Raw genomic sequence first — 19,098 nt, 5'->3', positions numbered from 1 at the left:
AGGCTGGACAGAGGCTGCGGTTGGGAGGCCCTGCTCCAGGTCAGGCTGGCCTGGCCCCGTTGGTGGTGCCCTGTGCAGCTCTGCCCCCCCCCGCTTCCTAACGGGGGCTGTGAGAAATTGGAGGAAGCTCAGGGGGGGCTGAAGACGAAGCCCCAGGGGGGCAGAATGAAAGGAAGAGGGACCCCCCCCCGGCCCATGGAGACAGGTGAGGGCCTTCTTCAAATATCTTCTCTCCAGGAGAAGGTCCGGCCTCAGCGGGTCAAGCAGAGCCCACGCATTACAGGGAGTCCTCGACTTATGTTCACTTAGTGACCATTTGAAGTTAAAACGGTACAGAATAAAGTGACTTACGACCTGTTTTCTCACTTGTGACCGTTGTGGCATCCCCAGTCACGTGATCAAATGGCTTGGCAACTGGCAAGTACTTATGACAGTTGCGGTGTCCTGGGGGGGTGTCACGTGATCCCCTTTGGTGACCGTCTGACAAAGTCAGATTCGCTTAACAACCGTGTTGCTAACTTAACAACTACCGTGATTCAATTAGCAACTGTGGCGAGGGAGGTTGTAAACTGGGGCCAAAGTCACTTCACGTCTGTCTCACTTAGCAGCAGGAATTTGGGGCTCAGTCATGGTCGTAAGTCAAGGACTACCTGTAAAAGTAGACATTGCGAGGAGTTCCATGAAGGCGCGAGGTGTCGGCCAGTGGAACAGACCGCCACATGATGGGAGGGAATTGCCCCTTGGTTGGAGGTCTTCCCACGGAGCTGGAGGGACGCCCAGGGCTGGCCGGCGGGAAGTCAAACAGAGTCTGCCCAGAGGTGGGCAGAAGCTGCTGCTCAGCCCCGAGCGCTGCCACTTCTCCAGGCTGGGAGGCTGAGCGAAGGGCTGGTATGCTGACCGCCTTCCCAGCCTTGTTTACTGGGCCCAGACAAATCTGGTTCTGTCTGCGGTGGAGGGGAACCCCAAAGCCTCCCCCCATTCTTGCTCCTTTTAAAAAAGCCGTGCCCCATCTCTGCATAGAACAGGGGTCTCTGATCTTGTCCACTTTGAGGACTCGCGGACTTCAACTCCCAGAATTCCCCAGCCAGCATGGGTGGCTGGGGAATTCTGGGAGTTGAAGTCCGCAAGTCTTCAAAGTGGACAAGGTCGGAGACCCCTGGCATAGACCATCAAGGCCAGGATCCTGAGGTCTTCCTCCTCTGAGTCAGGCATTTTCTGCACCTGGCTTGGCATGGTCCCCCCTTGGCCAGTGTTAAGGAGGAGACCTAGGTGGTCCCGAGTTCAAAATCCACCTTCCGGGAGATGATGATAACCAACGTTATGGAGCAAAGCCTTGTGTTGGACCCTGGAAAAGTATTACAGGCGCTGCCTCCTCCCATCTTGCCCTCCCCAGACTGAAACTCTTAGGCCAGGGGCACTTTTTTTTACACACACACACACACACCCATTGGCCTTTTGCCCAGCCCAAGTGCAACCCAATCAATAAAAGGCCGGCCAGCCAAAGAGGTGACCTTTACAAAAGGCAAAGCACAGAAGAGAACTCTTAAAGCACCACAGGAGGAGCCAGGGCCTCGATGGAACCTCCATGGGCAGGAGCAGTGACCTGGATGGAAGCCATCACACCTAGCATGAAAGCAGGACCAGGCAGGGCTTGGCTTAAGCTGACCCGGCCACCTCTTGTCTTTGCGCGGATAATGGAATGGGGCAGCTCCCCCCCAAATCTTTGTGGGACAATTCCACATGAGCTGACTATATTATTATTATTATTATTATTATTATTATTATTATTATTATTATTATTATTATTGCTGCTAATAACAAAGAGAAGAACAGGTCTAGCGGGCCGTTATTCTCACGTTAAGTTGTCCCATGGCGAATTGTCCTAGACCCCTGGATAATGCAGACCCCGGATCAACATGGGAAAGAGCCTGAAAGAGAAGGGGGAGGTTGCCATCTTTATTGGGTGTGTGTGTGTGTGTGTGTGTGTGTGTGACACAGACCCCTGTGAAGGGAAATCACCGCAGGGAACGACAGGTGAGCCCCCCCCCCGGAGTCTTCCAGGCCAAGGGCCGGTGAGGCCGCTGCTCCTGAACGTGCTGAGCTGGACAGGAACAGGAGGCGGCATCAGTTGGGCAGAGGGGTCTTCGGGCAGCGAGACCCCCATAGCTCTTTCTGGTTAAGAAAACTCCCGGGGGTGGGGGGTGCGAGCCACAACGTCTGAAAGTATACCTGAGCATGGAGAATCCTGAGAATCCTAACTTGCAAGCCATTCCAGCAAGTTTCTAGTCCCCATGAAGGTGCAGCCCAGCCGACCGATGGCTGGGCCTCTCCAGAGGTGGCCCGGAAGGCCGAGAAAGGCTGTGTTTGAACTGAGGGGGTGGGAACAGTCTGGATTTTTTTTTTGGGGGGGGGTGTCTTCTGCCATTTTCTTTTTTTCACTCGACACGAAGCGTGTGCAGAACCCGGCCGTCTTGGGTGGCAGGAGAGGGAGAGTCTCTCTCTTGACGTGCTCAGGAGATGCCCCTTTGCCTCTGACCGAGGAGGAGGCCGCAGGAGAAAAGAGCCAGGCTGCAAACCACCCAGTGGAGGAGGGCCACGGGAGTGGGAAGCCCACGGAGCGTCTTCGCAAAAAGAAGACGGCGGAAGCGCAGAGCGGCCGGCCCTGAAAACGGAGCGTTTCCTTTGTAAACAGGATGTGGAGCTGGAGGAGGCGGCAAAGGGGGCACCTCGGCTGGCAGCTTCCAAAACTCTGCCACGTTTGTATTCTGCAAGGTGCTCCTGGCCGGCCTCAGCAGCCCCAGGGACTGTCGGGCCGGGCGGCGCTGAGTGCGAGGGATCGAAGCGGGCCCCCGCCTCACCCTCGTTCTGGGGTGGATTTTCCGCCAAGCGGTTTCTCCAGACAGCTGCCCGAGCGAGCGAGCGCTTCGCTTGGCACCTCCGCCTGGGAGGAGCAGGGAAAGGAGGCCTAGCGGAGAAGAAATAGGAAAAAAAATCTTTCTTGGTCTACGGAGGTTCCCCGCCATCCGGGTCTCGGTCGTCCCAAAGGTGCCCTTTCCAAGGGGCAACTGCACCCCCTTGGTTTGTCCTAGAAGACGTTTCGCTTTGGTTCCGATGAAGCTCCCGGGAGGAGGAGGGGAACGTCTTCAAGGAAAAACAAAGGAAGTCCAGTGGCCTCTTGAAAAAGCACCTTTGGGGGGCACCTTTTTTTGCACCATCAATAAAACTGCATTTCAGGGACCTTTGCGTACTTGAGGGTACCGGCAGTTATGAGCACTTGCTTGGCGGCCGTAGTTACAACAGCACTGAAAAAAGTGACTTACGACCAGTCCTTGCCCTTACGACCACTGCAGCATCCCCACGGCCACTTGGCAACTGGCCTGCGAGTACGACTTTTGCAGTGTCCCGCGGTCACGTAACTGCCATTGGCGACCTCCCCAGCCGGCTTCTGACAAGCGGCGTCAATGGGGGATGCCTGATTCGCTTAACAACGGCAGCGGATTCCCTTAACGGTGGGGCCGTGGTGGGACAGGGGTCAGCGCGCAGCACCGCCGGCCAACTCTGCCTTCCACAGCCATCCTTCCGAGGTTGGCCAAATGAGGACCCCGATCGTTGGGTCTCCTCTTGAGAAGGGGGCTGGACTAGAAGACCTCCCAGGTCCCTTCCAACCCTGTTATTTGGTTTGTTAAATAATGCTGGCTCTGCAAACTGCCCAGAGAGGGCTTTGAAGCCCTGATGGGGCAGTAGGTAAGTCTAAGTGCTATTGCTGTTGCTTAGCAACCGTGGCAAAAAGGGTCGAAAAATCAGGTGTGGCTCATTTAGCCACCTCATTTCTTAGAAACGGAAAGTGGTCGCAAGTTGAGGACTAGTCCTCCTGGCCTCAGTTCCCCCTGCGGGTGGGGGGGGGAAGGCTGCAGGTCCGAGTGGGCCCTTGAGCCTTGCTAGGGAGCAGAGTTTGGGGAGGAGCGAGTGGGAAGCGAGAGGGCGCCTGGGCATAAGCAGAGGACGAGGGCCTCCTCTCTCCCGGCCTCCCTCAGAGCAGCAGGCAGGGCTTTTTGGGCTTGGGCGGGGCCGGGTTGAGCACCGCCCGGACGGCTTCGGTGAAGACCTCCTTGATGCCCTCCTGGTTGAGGGCCGAGCACTCCAGGTACTTGACGGCGTGGATCTGCCTGGCCAGGGCGGCGCCCTGCTGGGGGGTGACGGGCAGCTGGCTCTGCTCCTTCAGCTTCTTCAGGCTCTCGGGGTTGTTGCGGAGGTCCTTCTTGGTGCCCACCAGCAGGATGGGCACGTCGGGGCAGTGGTGGCAGACCTCCGGGTACCACTTGTGCTTGACGTTCTCGTAGGAGGGCGGGCTGGCGATGGAGAAGCAGATGATGAAGACGTTGGTCTGGGGGTAGGAAAGTGTCCGGAGGCGGTCGTACTCCTCCTGGCCGGCCGTGTCCCACAGGTTGAGGTTGATCGTCCGGCCGTCCACCGTGTTCTGCGCGCTGTAGTTGTCGAAGACGGTGGGGATGTACTCGTTGGGGAAGGCGTTGGTGGTGTAGCAGATCAGCAGGCAGGTCTTGCCCACCGCCCCGTCGCCCACCACCACGCACTTGATGCTCTGCATCTCGGCCGCTCGCCCGGGACTCTGCAGGCTCCTCTCAGCAACCTGCGGGAAACCCAAGAAACGGGAAACGCTGGGAGGAGGAGGGCCTGCGCGTACGCACAGGTAGTCCTCAAGTTACAGCCACCCACTCAGGGACCATTCAGAGTTACAACAGCACTGAACAAAGAGAGGTAGGACCATTTTTCACACGGCCGTCGCAGCATCCCCAGGGTCACGTGATCAAAATCCAGAGGCTTGGCAACTGGCATGTACTTACGACGGTTGAGGTGTCCCGGGGTCACCTGATCCCCTTTTGTGACTCTCTGACAAGCAGAGTCAATGGGGGGAAGCCGGATTCACTTAGCAACCGTGTTGCTAATAAGTGCAGTGATTCCCTTAACAACTGCGGCGAGAGATGTTAAAAAGGGGCGAAACTCACTTCATCGTAAATTTTGGGCTCAATTATAGGTTGTGCGTTGAGGACTGTCTGCATGTGTGTGAGGGACCCAATCGGCCCCTCCCGCCTCCAAGACACAAGAAGCTCAAGAGCGCTAGGCCCACAGCTGCCCATCCACCTGTCACACAGGGGCCTGTCTGGGTTCTTCCATTTTGATAGATCGTCCCGTTCTAATATTTTACAAGCTGGATGGGCTGCATTAAAAAGATGCCCCCCTCCCAGCTGATGGTGGTCCACTCCGAAAGGGGCACATGATTCACTTCCTGCCCTGTGTTCAAGGAGTGGCCGCAAATTGCTAGCAAGACTGGCAATTGCTTCAGACCAGGAGTGTCCAACCTTGCCAACTTTAGCTGGCTGGGGGATTCTGGGAGTTGAAGTCCACAAGTCTTAACGTTGCTGAGTTGGGAGACCCCTGGCCTAAAGAGCCGAGCTGGTCCCTGAACTACGCTGGCTGGGGGATTCTGGGAGTCTTAAAAGTTGCCAAGGTTGGACAAACTGGCTTTAGAGTGAGACGGCCGGTCAGTTCTCACTCAGCCTGTCCAGTCCAGCTTGAAAGCAGCTCTCCTGGATTTCGGACAGCGGCCTGATCCAGTTTTCCCTGGCGAGCCCACCCAAGGCGACAAAGGATTGTGCAGCTTGACTGCAGCCCTCCCAGCCTCCTCCTCCCTTCGTAGCTAAGTTCACACAATCCTTCACACAATCCTTCACACAATCCGTCTGCAGAAAGCTTTCCTAATTGCATTGCAAGGAAGAAAACAACAACAACACGCAAAACCTTTCGTCATCTTTTTCTTTCTCTGTGAATTGTCGTGGCACACGCCTGGGTGGGCGATGTGAAATCAATTGGTAAGCGTTTCCAGGAGCGGGCCATTTGTGTGAGTTGACCATCTCACGGTAAATTGACAGTTAAAGTGTAAGGCTCTAACAAGGCTTGTGGCAGATGTCTGCCCTGGTTAAAAACAAAACAGTTTGCACTTTAGCTGTTCTTGCACGAATTGGTGAGCTTTCAAGATGCCACAGGACTTGTGGGAACTGATTTATGTCTCTGAAAATGTTGTGGCTGCTAGTTCTCAAGTTTGAATGACCATGAGTCATAAAAGAGCAGAGGTTGCCTACTTCTGAACTAGATGAAAGGAAATAGGGAAGCGAAGGGAAGGGAAGGGAAGGGGTCAGCCAAGAAACCAAATCAAATTAAGCCAAGCCAGAGTTCTTTGAGCACCGGTGACCAAGCTCAAATTATCCTACTTCATACACGTGATGTGAAGACCCAGCTCTCTAGAGAAGCCTCTGAGGCTGAGGAAGGTGGAAGGGAGGAGAGGAGGGGGGGAGGAGGAGGACAACCAGCATAAGATGGCTGGACTTAGCCACAATAGCGATTGTGACACCATTGGAAGACTTGACGGAGCAGAATTCACAGAATTTTACAGAATAACAGAGATGGAAGGGACCTTGGAGGTCTCCTAGTCCAACCCTCTCCTCAAGCAGGAGAACCTACGTCATTCCAGACAAAAGAGCTGTCCAGTCTCTTCCCGAAGACCTCCAGTGATGGAGCACCCACAACTTCTGGAGGCAAGCTGTTCTGCTGGTTAATTGTCTCCCCTGTCAGGATAGTTCTAGGCTGGTTCTCAATCCGTTTCCATCCGTTGCTTCTTGTCCTGCCTTGGGGGGCTTTGGAGAACGGGTGGACACACACACACCCTCTTATTTGGGGCAGCCCCTTAGACATCGGAAGGCTGCTATCATGTCACCCTTACTCCTCCTTGGTTGATTTCAGCCTTACTTCTAGGGAGAAGATTCATTGGGGCTTTGCTTTCCTGAACAGGGACCCTCCTTCCTGCCCCCCACTTGCACCTGCTCCCCATAAGCCCAGAAGGGGTCCATGGGCTGCTCTGGGCTTGCAGATCCCCTTTCCCATTTATTCTGCTCCCCAGAGTCTCCTGAACAAGGTGGGGCTGTTGGGGGTCACAGCAGGCCGCAAAGTGCGGGCCTGGTGGACAAATGGCCTGGAGGGGCTGGGAAGTGTCTCAAGGCTATTTCATTCCTTCCTTCCCTCGTTCATTCCTTCGTCCGTCCGTCCGTTCATTCATCCATTCACCTGCATTCCAGACTTCTTTTCATACTAGAGAATCAGCAGGAGCCCCATTTTTCAACAAGTAAAGGTAATCCTCGATTTACAAGCTTTCATTTGGTGATTGTTTGAAGTTACAAATGTGACTTATGACCGTTTTTCACACTTACGACCGTCACAGCAATCCCCACGGATCAAAATTCGGACGATGGGCAACCAGTTCCGATCTGTGACGGTCGCGGTGTCCCAGGTGGGGGGGCCCATGGGATCCCTTTTTGTGACATTCCAACATGTCAACGGGGGAAGCCAGATTCACTTAACAACTAGGTTACTAATTCATCTACTGCAGTGATTCACTTAACAACGGTGGCGAGAAAGGTCATAAAATGGGGTGAAACACACTGAACCAGAGTCTTGCTTACCAGGGGACTCAATTTTGGGCTCAACTTTTCTCGTAGGTCGAGTACTGCCTGTCTATTTCATTAAAAGGCCAAAGCTTTCGGGAGACGCAGCGTCTCATGGAGGAAGACGCCATTCACAAAGCTTCTGCTTTCTGTTCATTGGAAAAGTCGGAAAAGTCCCATTTTTAACCTCTGGCCCTTTGGGCCCCAAGGAGGAAGGGAGGACGCCCCGAATTGCTCTGCCCACCTCCTTGCCACCTCCCGTTGCTGCTGCAGAGGAAGGGACCCCGGGCGGGCGTGGTGAGCCTCGCCGGGAGAGAAGCGGAAGCGAGGAGCGGTTTGCAGAAATCTAAACAGGAAGCCGGGCAAGCAGGAGCAGCCAAGGACCGCTTGGTGCCCCAGGCAGGAAATCAAAATGGAAGCCCCCCCCATCACCAGGGTTCTGGGGAGCCCTCCTTGAAGCTCTCTGGCCCTGGGTCCCCTTTTTCAGTGGTGGGAAATGCAAGGTGTTACACCTAGGCAAAAAAACCTGATTAGGGGACTGGAGGCTAAAACATAAGAGGAATGGCTGCTGGAATTGGGGATGTCTAGACCTGGAGTAGGCAACCTCAGCTCTTTTGTGACTCGTGGACTTCAACTCCCAGAATTCCTGAGCCAGCCACGCTGAGGGGAAAAGGAGAGGTTTCCAAACTGAGCCATGCTGGCTGAGGAATTCTGGGAGTTGAAGTCCACGAGTCATGAAGGGGCCATAGATCCCCCATGCTGGCTCAGGAATTCTGGGAGTTGAAGTCCACGAGTCATGAAGGGGCCATAGATCCCCCATGCTGGCTGAGGAATTCTGGGAGTTGAAGTCCACGAGTCATGAAGGGGCCATAGTTCCCCCATGCTGGCTGAGGAATTCTGGGAGTTGAAGTCCACGAGTCATGAAGGGGCCATAGTTCCCTCATGTTGGCTCAGGAATTCTGGGAGTTGAAGTCCACCAGTCATAAAAGAGCCAAGGTTACCAACCCCTGGTCTAGTCTAATGAAGGGAAGGGCGAGGGGTGACATGATGGCAGTATTAGAGGGGCTGCCCCACAGAAGAAGTGTGTGTGGGTGTGGGTGTGGGTGTCAACCTATTCTCCAAAGCGCCTGAAGAAGGCAGAAGAAGCAACAGATGGAAACTTAGGACAGGATCCTGCAACTATCATAAATACGCACGAGTTGCCAAGTGTCCAAACTTTGGTCACGTGACCACGGGGATGCTGTAACGGTTGTCAGCGTGAAAAACAGTCCTTTTTCCAGTGACGCCGTAACTCTGAACGGTCGCTAAACAAACGGTTTTAAGTCAAGAGCGATTTGCACCCGGCTACGGCAATTGTTTAATTCTCTTTTAATTTTTGTATTTTCTATTTATATATGCCCTGTTCACCGCCCTGAGTCCTTCGGGAGAAGGGCGGTATACAAATTTAATAAAATACAAAATACAAATACAAAGGGCCCAAGGGCAGCTGGACTGAGGCAGCGTCTCGAGTTTCGCCCATCGGCCCAAAAAATTGTTTTCGATGCTCTGCTGACTCATCCTCCGTTTGAACGAGATGTCCTCCCAGTGACTCAAGTGTCCCCAGATGCCAGGGGAGGGGAGAGGAGGGCAGATCTGCCTGTTGCCTGCCAGCAGCCCATCCCTGGCAGATGCCAGTTCCAGGGTGGGCCCTGGAGCAGCCCCCATCCCCATTAGGGCCAGAACAGACCCTTCCTTTCTCCCAAGCCTCCAGGACTGGCCAGCCCCTCGCGGCCAGCGTCCCACCAGCACTTCCCCTTCTTGTGCAGGAAACTCGTGATTCCTGGCTTCTTCCCGGGCTGTGCAGCCCGGAGGCTCTTTTGCAATGCACGTGCAGGACCCTCTCCTTCCCGCCCCCCGCAGGAGGCCCTGCCCAAGTCTGCTTCCGGAGTGGCTCAGAGTCTCTTGCCCAACTTCACCACCATCACCAGCTTCTCTGAATGCCTGTGAGAAACGAGGCCGAAGCGGCCAGGCCAGGCCGCTTCCAACGTCTGGCAGAAGCAGTGCAAGCTTTGGGGTCCCACAGAGCTCCTGCAGCATCCTTGGCAGGAATGCATTATGGCTCAGGAGTGAACTGTGGGGTCCTTGGTGCCCTGTGGGGAGCTCCTTTTCTTGCAGGCCTTTCCCCGCCCAACTAGGTAACCTCATCAGTGCTAGGAGGGAGGGCGGGCTGCGGATAGGAGGAGGAGGACTGTGGGGTCCTTGGTGCCCTCGGAGGTTGGTTGTTTTCATGCAGACGTTTCATGACCCATCTAGGTAACATCACCAGTGCTGGAAGGGAGAGGGGTTTGGTTTCTCCCTTTTAGCCCTGATGATGTTACCTAGTTGGGTCATGAAACGTCTGCATGAAAACAACCAAGCTCAGAGATCAACAAGGCAAAAATTCCTTGGCCTTTGATGAGCTCTGAAGGGCTGGCACAGCCCGACCAGGCTGAAGGTGGAGTCTTTCGGAGACGCTAGATAGCCATGCTAGTGGACAAACTCATCTGTGGAGTGGTGGGCTGGACTAGATGACCTCAGGCAACCAGTGGCAGAAGGCCTGTTGTGGGGGAGAGTTTTTATAAAGGAGGTTCCCAGATGAAACCCTGAAAAAGCGCCGCAATTTTCTGGGATCCCCTGCTGTCTTTAGGGCGGTTCCTCCTCTGCCCCCCCTTATGCAAAGGCTGCAGCTGTGTGCAAATGCGATGCAAAGGGGGCTGGGCACACAAACGCCTTTGTCCTCCCTTGCCAGGAACATGAGTCATCAGGATCTGTTCGTGGCGCAAGCCCCATGGCCCCTTGGCTCTTGCCACACCTCTGGGGCCATGCAAATAGGGTGGCCTCACTGCTTCCCCTTGGGATGCGGCCCTCCCAGAGGGGCAGAGGCCGGCCCTTCCCTGCGCTGGTTGGTGGCTTCTGGGCTCCAAACTCAGCCTAGCACTAATGACGTTCCCTAGCTGGGTCACGAAACGTCTGCAAGACAACCACCAAGCTCAGAGAGCACCAGGGACCCTACAGTCCTTCCTCCTCCTCCTCCTCCTCCCCCCTTCTAGCGCTGATGACGTTCCCTAGCTGGGCCACGAAACGTCTGCAAGACAACTGCAGCCAGACATGTAAAGACTGTTTTGTTCCCATCAGGGCAGCCCTGGGGGGTGCCTCGATGCACTGGGTATCCCCCCCACCGTTCAGGATGGCAAAACAAAGCCCCTCCTTCCCTCCCCAGGAGGACAATGCCCCCTAAGATATAACCCAGGATATACAAGCCACCGTGGACACAGCATGGAACTCATCGGGCCCATTGGGGGGGAGGATTGGGGGGAACGTGTTTGGGGCCAGCTGTTCCCCCACAGGTTGCTGCAATCCCAAGTCTGAAATTCACAACCAGCCTTCGCTCTCCTTCCCGGTTTAGCTGGAGGCAGGATGAGCCCATCTGAGGTTGGGGTAACGCGGGTGTTGGGTTCAAGAGACGGGATGGAAGGAGGCTCCTGTTGCCTGGGGCCTTCCCCAGACGGAGGAGGAGGAGGACACGGAGAAGGTCACCTCATCCTGAGCTGCTGCTGGATGGATAATGACATCAGCTCTTTTTATGGTTGCTGCTATCACTGACCTAAAATGCGGCTATTTTGCTTGATATCGATCTGTTTTAGGGGACCTTTAAAAACGCATCTGAGCTGGGAATTGGTGAAGGACGGACACGAGGCGACGGGTGCAGGGAAGGCGGCTAGCCAGTGACGACCAATGTTCCCGGTGAAGAGATACAGGGAGTCCTCCATCTGCAATAGTTCATTTACTGACCATTCCACGGCACTGGAAAAAGTGACTTATGGCCATTTGTCACACGACCGTTGCAGGATCCTGAGGGTCACATGATCAAAATCCAGGCGCTTGGCGACTGACTGACATTTATGACGGTTGCAGAGTCCTGGGGTCACGTGATCCCCTTTTGCGACCTTCTGACTAGCAGAGTCGATGGGAAAGGCAGATTCATTTAACAACCGAGTGACTGATTTAACAACTGCAGTGATTCACTTAACAACTGTGGCAAGAAAGGTCGTAAAATGGGGCAAAACTCACTTAACAACAACAATTTTGGGTTCAATTGTGGTCGTGCGTCGAGGACTACTCAGGCTTGGATGAAGGACCTGCATTTGGAGAAGATTTATTCCCCAAATGCAGGTTCTTCAGCCAAGGGTGGGTATCTATAGAAGGGAATCTTTGTCGATCGGGATTAAACTGGGGGGGTCCCTGGTGCTCCCTGAGCTGGGCGGTTTTCTTGCAGACGTTTCATGACCCAACTAGGAAACATCATTAGCGCTAATAATGATGATGGTAGCACTGCTGATGTTACCTAGTTGGGTCATGAAATGTCTGCAAGGAAACCGCCCAGCTCAGAGAGCACCCAGGACCCCCACGGTCAGTCTCCTCTTCCTCCTCCTCCTCCTCGTCCTCTCCACCCCCCCTTCTAGCATTGATGAGGTTCCCTACTTGGGTCATGAAACGTCTGCAAGGAAACCATGCAGCTCAAAGAGCATCAAGGACCCCACAGTCTTCCTCCTCCTCCTCCTCCTCCACCTCCACCACCACCACCATCACTACTAGACAACCTCATCTCCTTCTAGCACTGATCTTGTTACCTAGTTGGGTCATGAAACGTCTTCAAGGAAACCACGCAGCTCAAAGAGCTCCAAGGACCCCATAGTCCTCCTCCTCCTCCTCCCTTCTAGCACTGACAATGTTACCTAGATGGGTCACGAAACGTCTGTAAGAAAACCATCCAGCTTTGGGTATCTCTTCACCAGGAGCATATCCAGGATAAAGATGGCTCCCAGCCTGGGGCCTCCATTTCCTCTCCACAGTCCTGAGGTGGCAGAGCCCCTGTTCCACCACCAGCAAAAAGGGATGCCCAAGCCTATAATGCACTGACAGCACCATCCAAGAGGGAGCCATTTCCCCAAGCTGGGAAGGCCTGGAATCGTGGCTGGAGAGCCTTCGCAGGCATGGTGAGGTAACCAAGGCTAGTAGGTAACTGGGTTTTGCAACTCACTGGTCTGTTACCCCCTCCCCCACACAAACCTTTGACCCCTGGCCTTACGACCCTTCTGGACAAGGGAATGTTGCTGGCTGACTGGGCCGAGATGGGCTGGATATGGCAAGTGGGGAGGGGGGCAGAAAAGAGGGGGGCCAGCTGTTACCCGAGACGAGGGGGGGGCATCTCTTTCACATCTCTGTGGTGCCGCCCCACATCCCAGGCACTGGGGCAACTGTACAGCGATGCAATCGATGGGGTCATTTATGTCGTGCGCCAATGATATCACCAGCTCCCCCCCCCCAGCACAGGCTGGAGAGATACTCTCAGAAGGGACCCCCCCTTCTTTGTGGGACACTGCGAGGGGCCCCAGGATTCCGGTTCCTCCCTGGGCGAAACCACGAGCGTCTGTCTGTCTCCCAAGCAAGAGGCCTCCCGGGCAGATGTGGGTCTCTGCTATGGGGAAGTCCAGAAAAGGAACTCCCCAAAGCGGGGTGGAAAAAGCAAGTCAGCATTCTTGGCTTTGGGGGCGGAGGGGGTGTGACCCGAGGACATCTCGGGAAAAGATTAACCACCATCTAGCCAGCATGGCTAAACAGGGAGCGAAACAGGCAACCTCCCAGGTTTCACGAGACGGTGCCCGTCGTCCTCCGTCTGCCCTCCTCTGCCAGTGAGCCAGGAAGAGCTGAAGGGCACCATCCACACTGGGAAATGGGGGGGGGGGGACTGATGTGTCCCCCCCTCCCCAGAACACAATGATATGGAAGCAGAGAAGTGGGGGGCACCTTTTTGTCTGAAATGGTCTAGGGTCTCCTGCATGAGCAGGGGGTTGGACTAGAAGACCTCCAAGGTCCCTTCCGGCTCTGGTGTTCTATTATTCTGTAGGTTCTCCCCCTCCCCAATTCCTTCCAGCTGGGGAGGGGAGGGCTTCTCGGTCCGAAAGCCGCTCTGCTAAAGCAGCATCCCTGGCAAGGAGGGGCCCCCCATGTCCCTCCGACGACCCCCCCCCCCCAATCAGATCCCATATCATCTGAAGGTGGGCAGAGTTTGGGATTTGACAGTCCGAATTAAACTCCTGCTCTGGTTGCCTCCCTTTCGGAGGCAAACTGGCCCCCTCCGCTCAGAACCCCCCTTCCCGGCTTGGCCTCCCCCCTGCCCGAGAAAGGGGCTCTTCCACCTCGGGGTCCCCCCTCGGCTCCCCTTTTGCTCGGGGCCGCCGGGCTCGGCCGCGGAAGGGCGAGTCCGGGGGCGGAAAGCGACCCTCGAAGAGATTCGGGTTTAACCGCGCCCGACATAAAGACGGACCGGCGCGTCTCCGCGGAGCCTCCCTGCGCCAGGCCAGTCTACCGCAAGCGAAGGGGGAGCGGGGGGGGCTTTCGCTGCCCGGCTCATTGGCCGGGAGGGTCCGGTCGCAGCGGCGCCCCCTAAGCCCAGTCCGCCCCCCGCCCGGCCAAGCCACGATTCGGATCCAGCGCGGTTAGTTGGAGAGCGAAGGCGGCTCCATCCCGAAGCGCGGCTGGCTGACTGCCCTCCCCCGGCGTCCCGCGAGAAGCAGCCCCCCCACCGCCCTCCTCGGGGGGGCAGCCCCTCCCGCCAGCCACGCGGGGCTCCTGCGGGGCCGCTTCCCCCGGGACCCCCCCTCGGGGCGCGGCGGAGGGCGAGGGAGACGGCCCCCCCGACCCCCCGTCTCTCGGCGCCTGCCCGAGGCTAAGCGACTCGGCAGCCCGGAGCAGCCCGGCCAGGCGCGCGCAGCGGCTGGGCTGGCGGGGCCGGCGGGGCGCGCCCGGCTTCGGGGAGGCGCCGTTAGCCGGGCTGCGGGCCGGGCCGGGGCGCCGGGGGGGCGGGCGGGGGGCGGCGAGGCGAGACCCACCTGGGCTCATGGCGCGCGGGCGGCGGCGGCGGCTGCTGCGGGTCGGCGCGCGAGAGGAAGTGTGCGCGGCCGGAGGAAGTGCGCGAGCTGGAGCGCCCCGCCGACGGGGAAGTTTCCCGCCGCCACCGCCCGCGACGGGGCGGGGGGGCTCCCGGGCTTGGGGCGGAGCAGCGGCAAGCGGAGAACTCCTGCCGGCTTCGCTCGCCCCCCCCCTTGGCTTTGGGGGTCCCGATTATAAGCCCTCCCCCATCCCCGGCCCTAGGGGTTTGCGTGTGTGTGTGTGTGTGTGTCTGTGTTACACCCATTAAAAGCAAGGAAATGAATACACGAAATAGAGGCAGGGGCTGCGACGTCTGGGCCGGGGTCTCTGGAAGGAGGCGGGAGAGCGCCCCCCTCCCTCCGCCTGGACGAGGGGCAAGGCAGCAGCCCCCCTACTCCACCCACCCCTCCAAGAGTGCGGGAGGCGCCGCCGCGCCTGGCATCTCTTGAGGTCCCCGGGCGTTTCGGCCTTGGAAGGGCGGGGACAGCTCTGCGTCGCCGACGGGCTTCTCCGCCGCCCCGACTCCCGTTGCCAGACGGGCGGCTCTCTCCACTAGCGGGCGGGTTTGCCGGCACGAGGGCCAGGCCCGCCCGGGCCCCGAAGCCATGATCCACCCTCCTCAAGGGAGGGGCCGCCGAGCTGGTCTTTTGGACTCCCCCGCCCCACCTCCCTCCTCCTGCGGGGGCTTCGCCGCCTTTAGGGCTCTGCCCATGTGCGGGTCACCTACAAGCAGCCCCCCCAAAACGCCAGCTCCTTGTGCCCCAGCGCACCTCCGGGAGGGCCCTGCTATTTCGGGGCGAGGGAGAGCCAGGGCCGCAAAGCCGGAACAAAGGGGCCCCTTCCCCAAGACAGCCAACCTGTGGACAGAAGGGAGGGGTTGGGGCAGAGAGGCCCATAAAGACCACTCCCAGCCTGACCCCCTTCGAAGCCCCACATCACGTAGGGCCAGGCTACCTGCAGGGCTGCTCCCCCCCCCAGGACGTGTATCTGACCTAGCAGGTCAGAGAGGGTGGGCACACTCCTAGTCCCTTCCCCCAAATATTGCCATCTGATAGGAGCTGGGAAGGTGCCTTTTCCATGGAAGCCCTTGCCCCATAGACCCTTCCCCCCCACACGTCCAGCCTCCACCCTTTGGCCTCCTCCATTAAGGCCTTACAGACCTGGGTTTCCCCCCAAGGAGAAGATTAGAGGATGGCACCTTAGTACTGATGGGTACCAGGTATTTGTTGGTTTTAACGTTTTATGTTTTAACTGGTTGCGTTTTACAGTTTTTACAACCATTTTATGTGTCTTTTAATCTTTGCTTGGGAGCCGCCCAGAGTTGGCTGAAAGATGGGCGGCTACATAAAGGTTGTAAAAACAAAAAGATGTTCAAGGCACCAGAAGGCTGGACAAGAAAAAATGGAAACTAATCATGGAGAGAAGCAACCTGGATTTAAGGAGAAATTTCCTAACGGTGAGAACAATTAAAAGTGGAACAGTTTGCCTTCAGAAATTGTGGATTCTCCAACACTGGAGTTTTTAAAGAGGAGATTGGACAATCATTTGTCCAGAATGGTAAAGTGTCTCCTGCTCTAGCAGGGGGTTGGACTAGAAGACCTCCAAGGTCCCTTCCAACTATGTTATAAAGGAAGGAAGGATTTCTGTTGTTGCGGGAGGCAAGTGTTGAAGCTAAGTGCATCACTGGCCATTTACAGGTAGTCCTCAATTTATGAGCCCAAAATTTATGTTGCTAAGTGAGACAGTTGTTAAGTGAATTTTGCCCCATTTTACTTTCTTGCCACAGTTAAGTGAATCATTGCAGTTATTCGGCTAGTGACATGGCTTCCCCATTGACTTTGCTTGTCAGAAGGTCTCAAAAGGGACACCGCGGCTGTCATAAATATGACTCAGCATCCAAATTTTGATCATGTGACCCTGGGGATGCCACAATGGTTGTAAGTGTGAAAAACAATCATGTCCCCTTTTCAGTGCCCTTGTAACTCTGAATGGCCACTAAATGTAAATCAGGGACGTCTTATTCCTACGTTGCTTACACAGGAGGCCATCTACAGACCATCCCTTCAAATATCCGCTCAGCTCTTTCTCGGAATTCTTCTGCAAGGCTTCATCCACGGGCAGAGCTGCAAAAGGAGACGCATCGCTCTTGTTTTCGTTTTTAGACGCGTTTTTTCTCCTGTTAGCAAAATCCTGCTTTCAAAGCTGCCGTTTCTCAAGCCTTGGGAGCCGCGCCCGGGCTGCAAAAGCCCCGACCGCCCGGCCGGAGAGGCTGCAGCTGGGCCGGCGGGGGGAAGATCCGGGCCGGCGAGGCTCGGCTGTGAAGGGGCCGAGGGCCATTTGCAAGGGAGCAGCCGAAAAGCAGCTCCGGGACTTCTTTCTTCCGAGCCACGCGCTTTCTCACGGCCACGCGGGGCGGGTCCTCCGTGGGGTTTTCCCCAACAGAGGGGAAGGAAAGGGGGCGTTCTTTCCGTGCCTACGGACGACGGCGCGAAAGCCCGATTTCGTCCCGGGGTTTTTCCAGCGACACGTGTATGGATGCCCAACAGTTGAACTCCGCAAGTCTTAAAGTTGCCGAAGTGGGAGACACACCTCTCCCCACCCCCCCAGCCCCGGGTGCGGAGTTTAATAGTGGGAAATACGGTTTATTTTAGGAAGGAAGACCGGGCGGAGAGGGGAGCACGGTAATAATAATAATAGCAGAATAACGGAAGAGACCTTGGAGGTCATCTAGTCCAGTCCCCTTCTCAGGCAGGAGACCCTATATCATTTCAGACAAGCGGCTGTCCCGTCTCTTCTTGTCCCCTACCCCTCCATTCAATCACCAACTCGCCCAATCTGCGTGCCCACAGGCTCGCGAGTCTGCGCGTCGTGCGAAGCTTACAACACGCGTCGAAAGGCTCCTTATAAAACGCCTCGAAGCGGAGGCGATGCGGCACTTGACCCGGAGCCGGAGATTCCCACGGTGGAAGCCGGGGGGGGGGGGGGGGGGTCCGCTGCACGCGTCTCCACGTGCGTCCGCGCCTCCCTCTGCCGCTAGGGGCCGCTGCCGGCCGGGAGCTCTCTCCGCGGCCGAGCCCTGTCGCGATTGGCCGGCGGGGCCGAGTGGGCGGGATCGGCCCCGCCCCCGGCGCCCGCCCGGACTTGGTGCGCGGGCGCCCGGGCGGGAGAGACCATTCGGCGCCGCGGGGGGAGGAGGGGACGGGCCACGCGGGCGGGCGGGCGGGGGAGGGCGCGCCGCTTCCGGGAGGGGCTCACCTGGCCGGAGCTGCACCGGACGCGTCTCCACCTGCCGCCCCAGGCCGGGCCGGGCGCGCCTGCTAATGCGGGAGCGGAGGTGACCCGGCGACATGGCGCTGTGGGGCCGCATCGCGCTGGGGCTGCTCTGCGGCCTCCTCCTGCCGCCGCCGGGCCGTCCGGACGGCAGCCCCGGCTCGCACCTGGACGAGGCCACGCTGGAAGGTGAGCGGCGGGCGGGCGGGGGGGGGAGCGGGAGGGGCCTCTCCCAGGCCGGGACCCCCGGGCCGCCTCTCCCCGGAGCCTCCCGGGGTGGGGGGCGGGGACTTTTGAACCCTCTGCTTCCGCGGGGACTCCCGCGCCCATAACCCCCTGCCTGGGTGGGCTCCAGCACTCATAACCCCCCGTGCCTGGGTGGGCTCCGGCGCTCATAACCCGCTGCCTGCCTGGGTGGACTCCCATGCCCAGAATGCGCTGCCTCCTGAGTACCTGTAGTTCCCAGAGTGCCCTGTGTGCAGGGCCGACTCCGGTGCCTGCAATCCCCCGCCTAATGGCTGACTGCGGACTGCCCTGCCCGCCTGGGCGGACTCCACTGCCCAGAATCCCCGGGGCTGGAGCTCTGCCCCGCTTGGAGCCGGCCGGCCGGCCGAGGGAGCGAGCGAGCGAGCGAGCGCGGAGGGGCTCCGGGCGTCCGGCTGGGCGGGGGCGGGGGGGCGGCTGCCGCGCCCGGAGAGGGTCTGGGGGCTTCGGGGGAGGCGGCGCAGGAGGGCCGCGGAAGAGCCGCCGGTCGGGCAGAGCCCCCCCCAGCTGGCACCGCTTGCAGGGCTGCCTTCCTCGCCCTGCCTGGCTCCGGCTGCCTGGGAGGCGGGGCGGCGGGAGGAAGAGGAGGCGGGGGGGTCCCCGGGGCCGCAAGTGGGGCGCCCAGCCGGGGTCCGCGCTGGCAGTTGCCGCCGCCCGCTGGGAGCGCGGCGGTTCCCCGGCGGGGCTTCCTGGGCGCCTCCGGCCTCCCCCCTCCGAAGCCCCCTGGAGCCGGGACGCCTTTTGCCTGCTGCAAAGCGTCCGAAAGCTGCGGGGAAGAAACCCCGACGGCCTCCCAACCCTGCCAGGTGCGGTCGGAGTGCGGTGTGTTGTTTGGGTGTGTTGTTTGTGCAACGCAAGAGGAAACCTGGCCTCGGGAGAGGCTTAGGGAGCGTGGGAAAGAGAGGCGGGCAAGCGGTTCCCAAGCTGTGCCCGGTCTGTCCATTCCCAACCTGGCGGTCCCGCCGGTCTGTCCACCGTCTGCCAAACATCCCCAGTGAAACACACACACACACACACACACACACACACACACACACACCCCTCCCTTCCTTCCCAGCTCTTAACACCTGGAAGCTTTCTGCCCTTTGCGAGGGAAGGG

At 58.0% G+C, this 19,098-nt stretch overlaps 2 protein-coding genes across 7 annotated transcripts in view; one reads left to right on the top strand and one right to left on the bottom strand.

Moving 5' to 3' along the window:
• Positions 1-1,554: 1,554 nt before the first annotated feature.
• On the bottom strand, positions 1,555-14,523 carry RHOG (ras homolog family member G). The gene is made up of 2 exons (XM_081326286.1): positions 14,426-14,523; positions 1,555-4,648 (listed from the first exon to the last, which is right to left on the bottom strand). The coding sequence occupies exon 2, from the start codon at positions 4,604-4,606 to the stop codon at positions 4,031-4,033; it is 576 nt and encodes a 191-aa protein (XP_081182412.1). The 5' UTR covers positions 4,607-4,648; positions 14,426-14,523; the 3' UTR covers positions 1,555-4,030.
• A 3,169-nt stretch (positions 14,524-17,692) lies between these two features.
• The window catches only part of STIM1 (stromal interaction molecule 1), a 69,147-nt gene continuing 67,741 nt past the window's right edge, over positions 17,693-19,098 (top strand). For all 6 annotated transcript variants that reach the window (XM_081327354.1, XM_081327352.1, XM_081327353.1 and 3 more), the window contains exon 1: positions 17,693-17,924. In XM_081327354.1, the coding sequence (XP_081183480.1) occupies positions 17,813-17,924 (112 nt within the window). In that variant the 5' untranslated portion in view covers positions 17,693-17,812. The remainder of the gene's footprint in view (positions 17,925-19,098) is intronic.

Source organism: Vipera berus (genome assembly GCF_964194415.1).
Source record: "Vipera berus genome assembly, chromosome: 4".
NCBI classification, from domain to species: domain Eukaryota; kingdom Metazoa; phylum Chordata; class Lepidosauria; order Squamata; family Viperidae; genus Vipera; species Vipera berus.
The sequence above is the reverse complement of the archived record's forward strand: the minus strand, read 5'-3'. Positions and strand labels throughout refer to the sequence as shown.

Coding starts and splice junctions, on each gene's coding strand:
- RHOG (XM_081326286.1), bottom strand. CDS start 4,606: ATGCAGAGCATCAAGTGCGTGGTGGTGGGCGACGGGGCGGTGGGCAAG.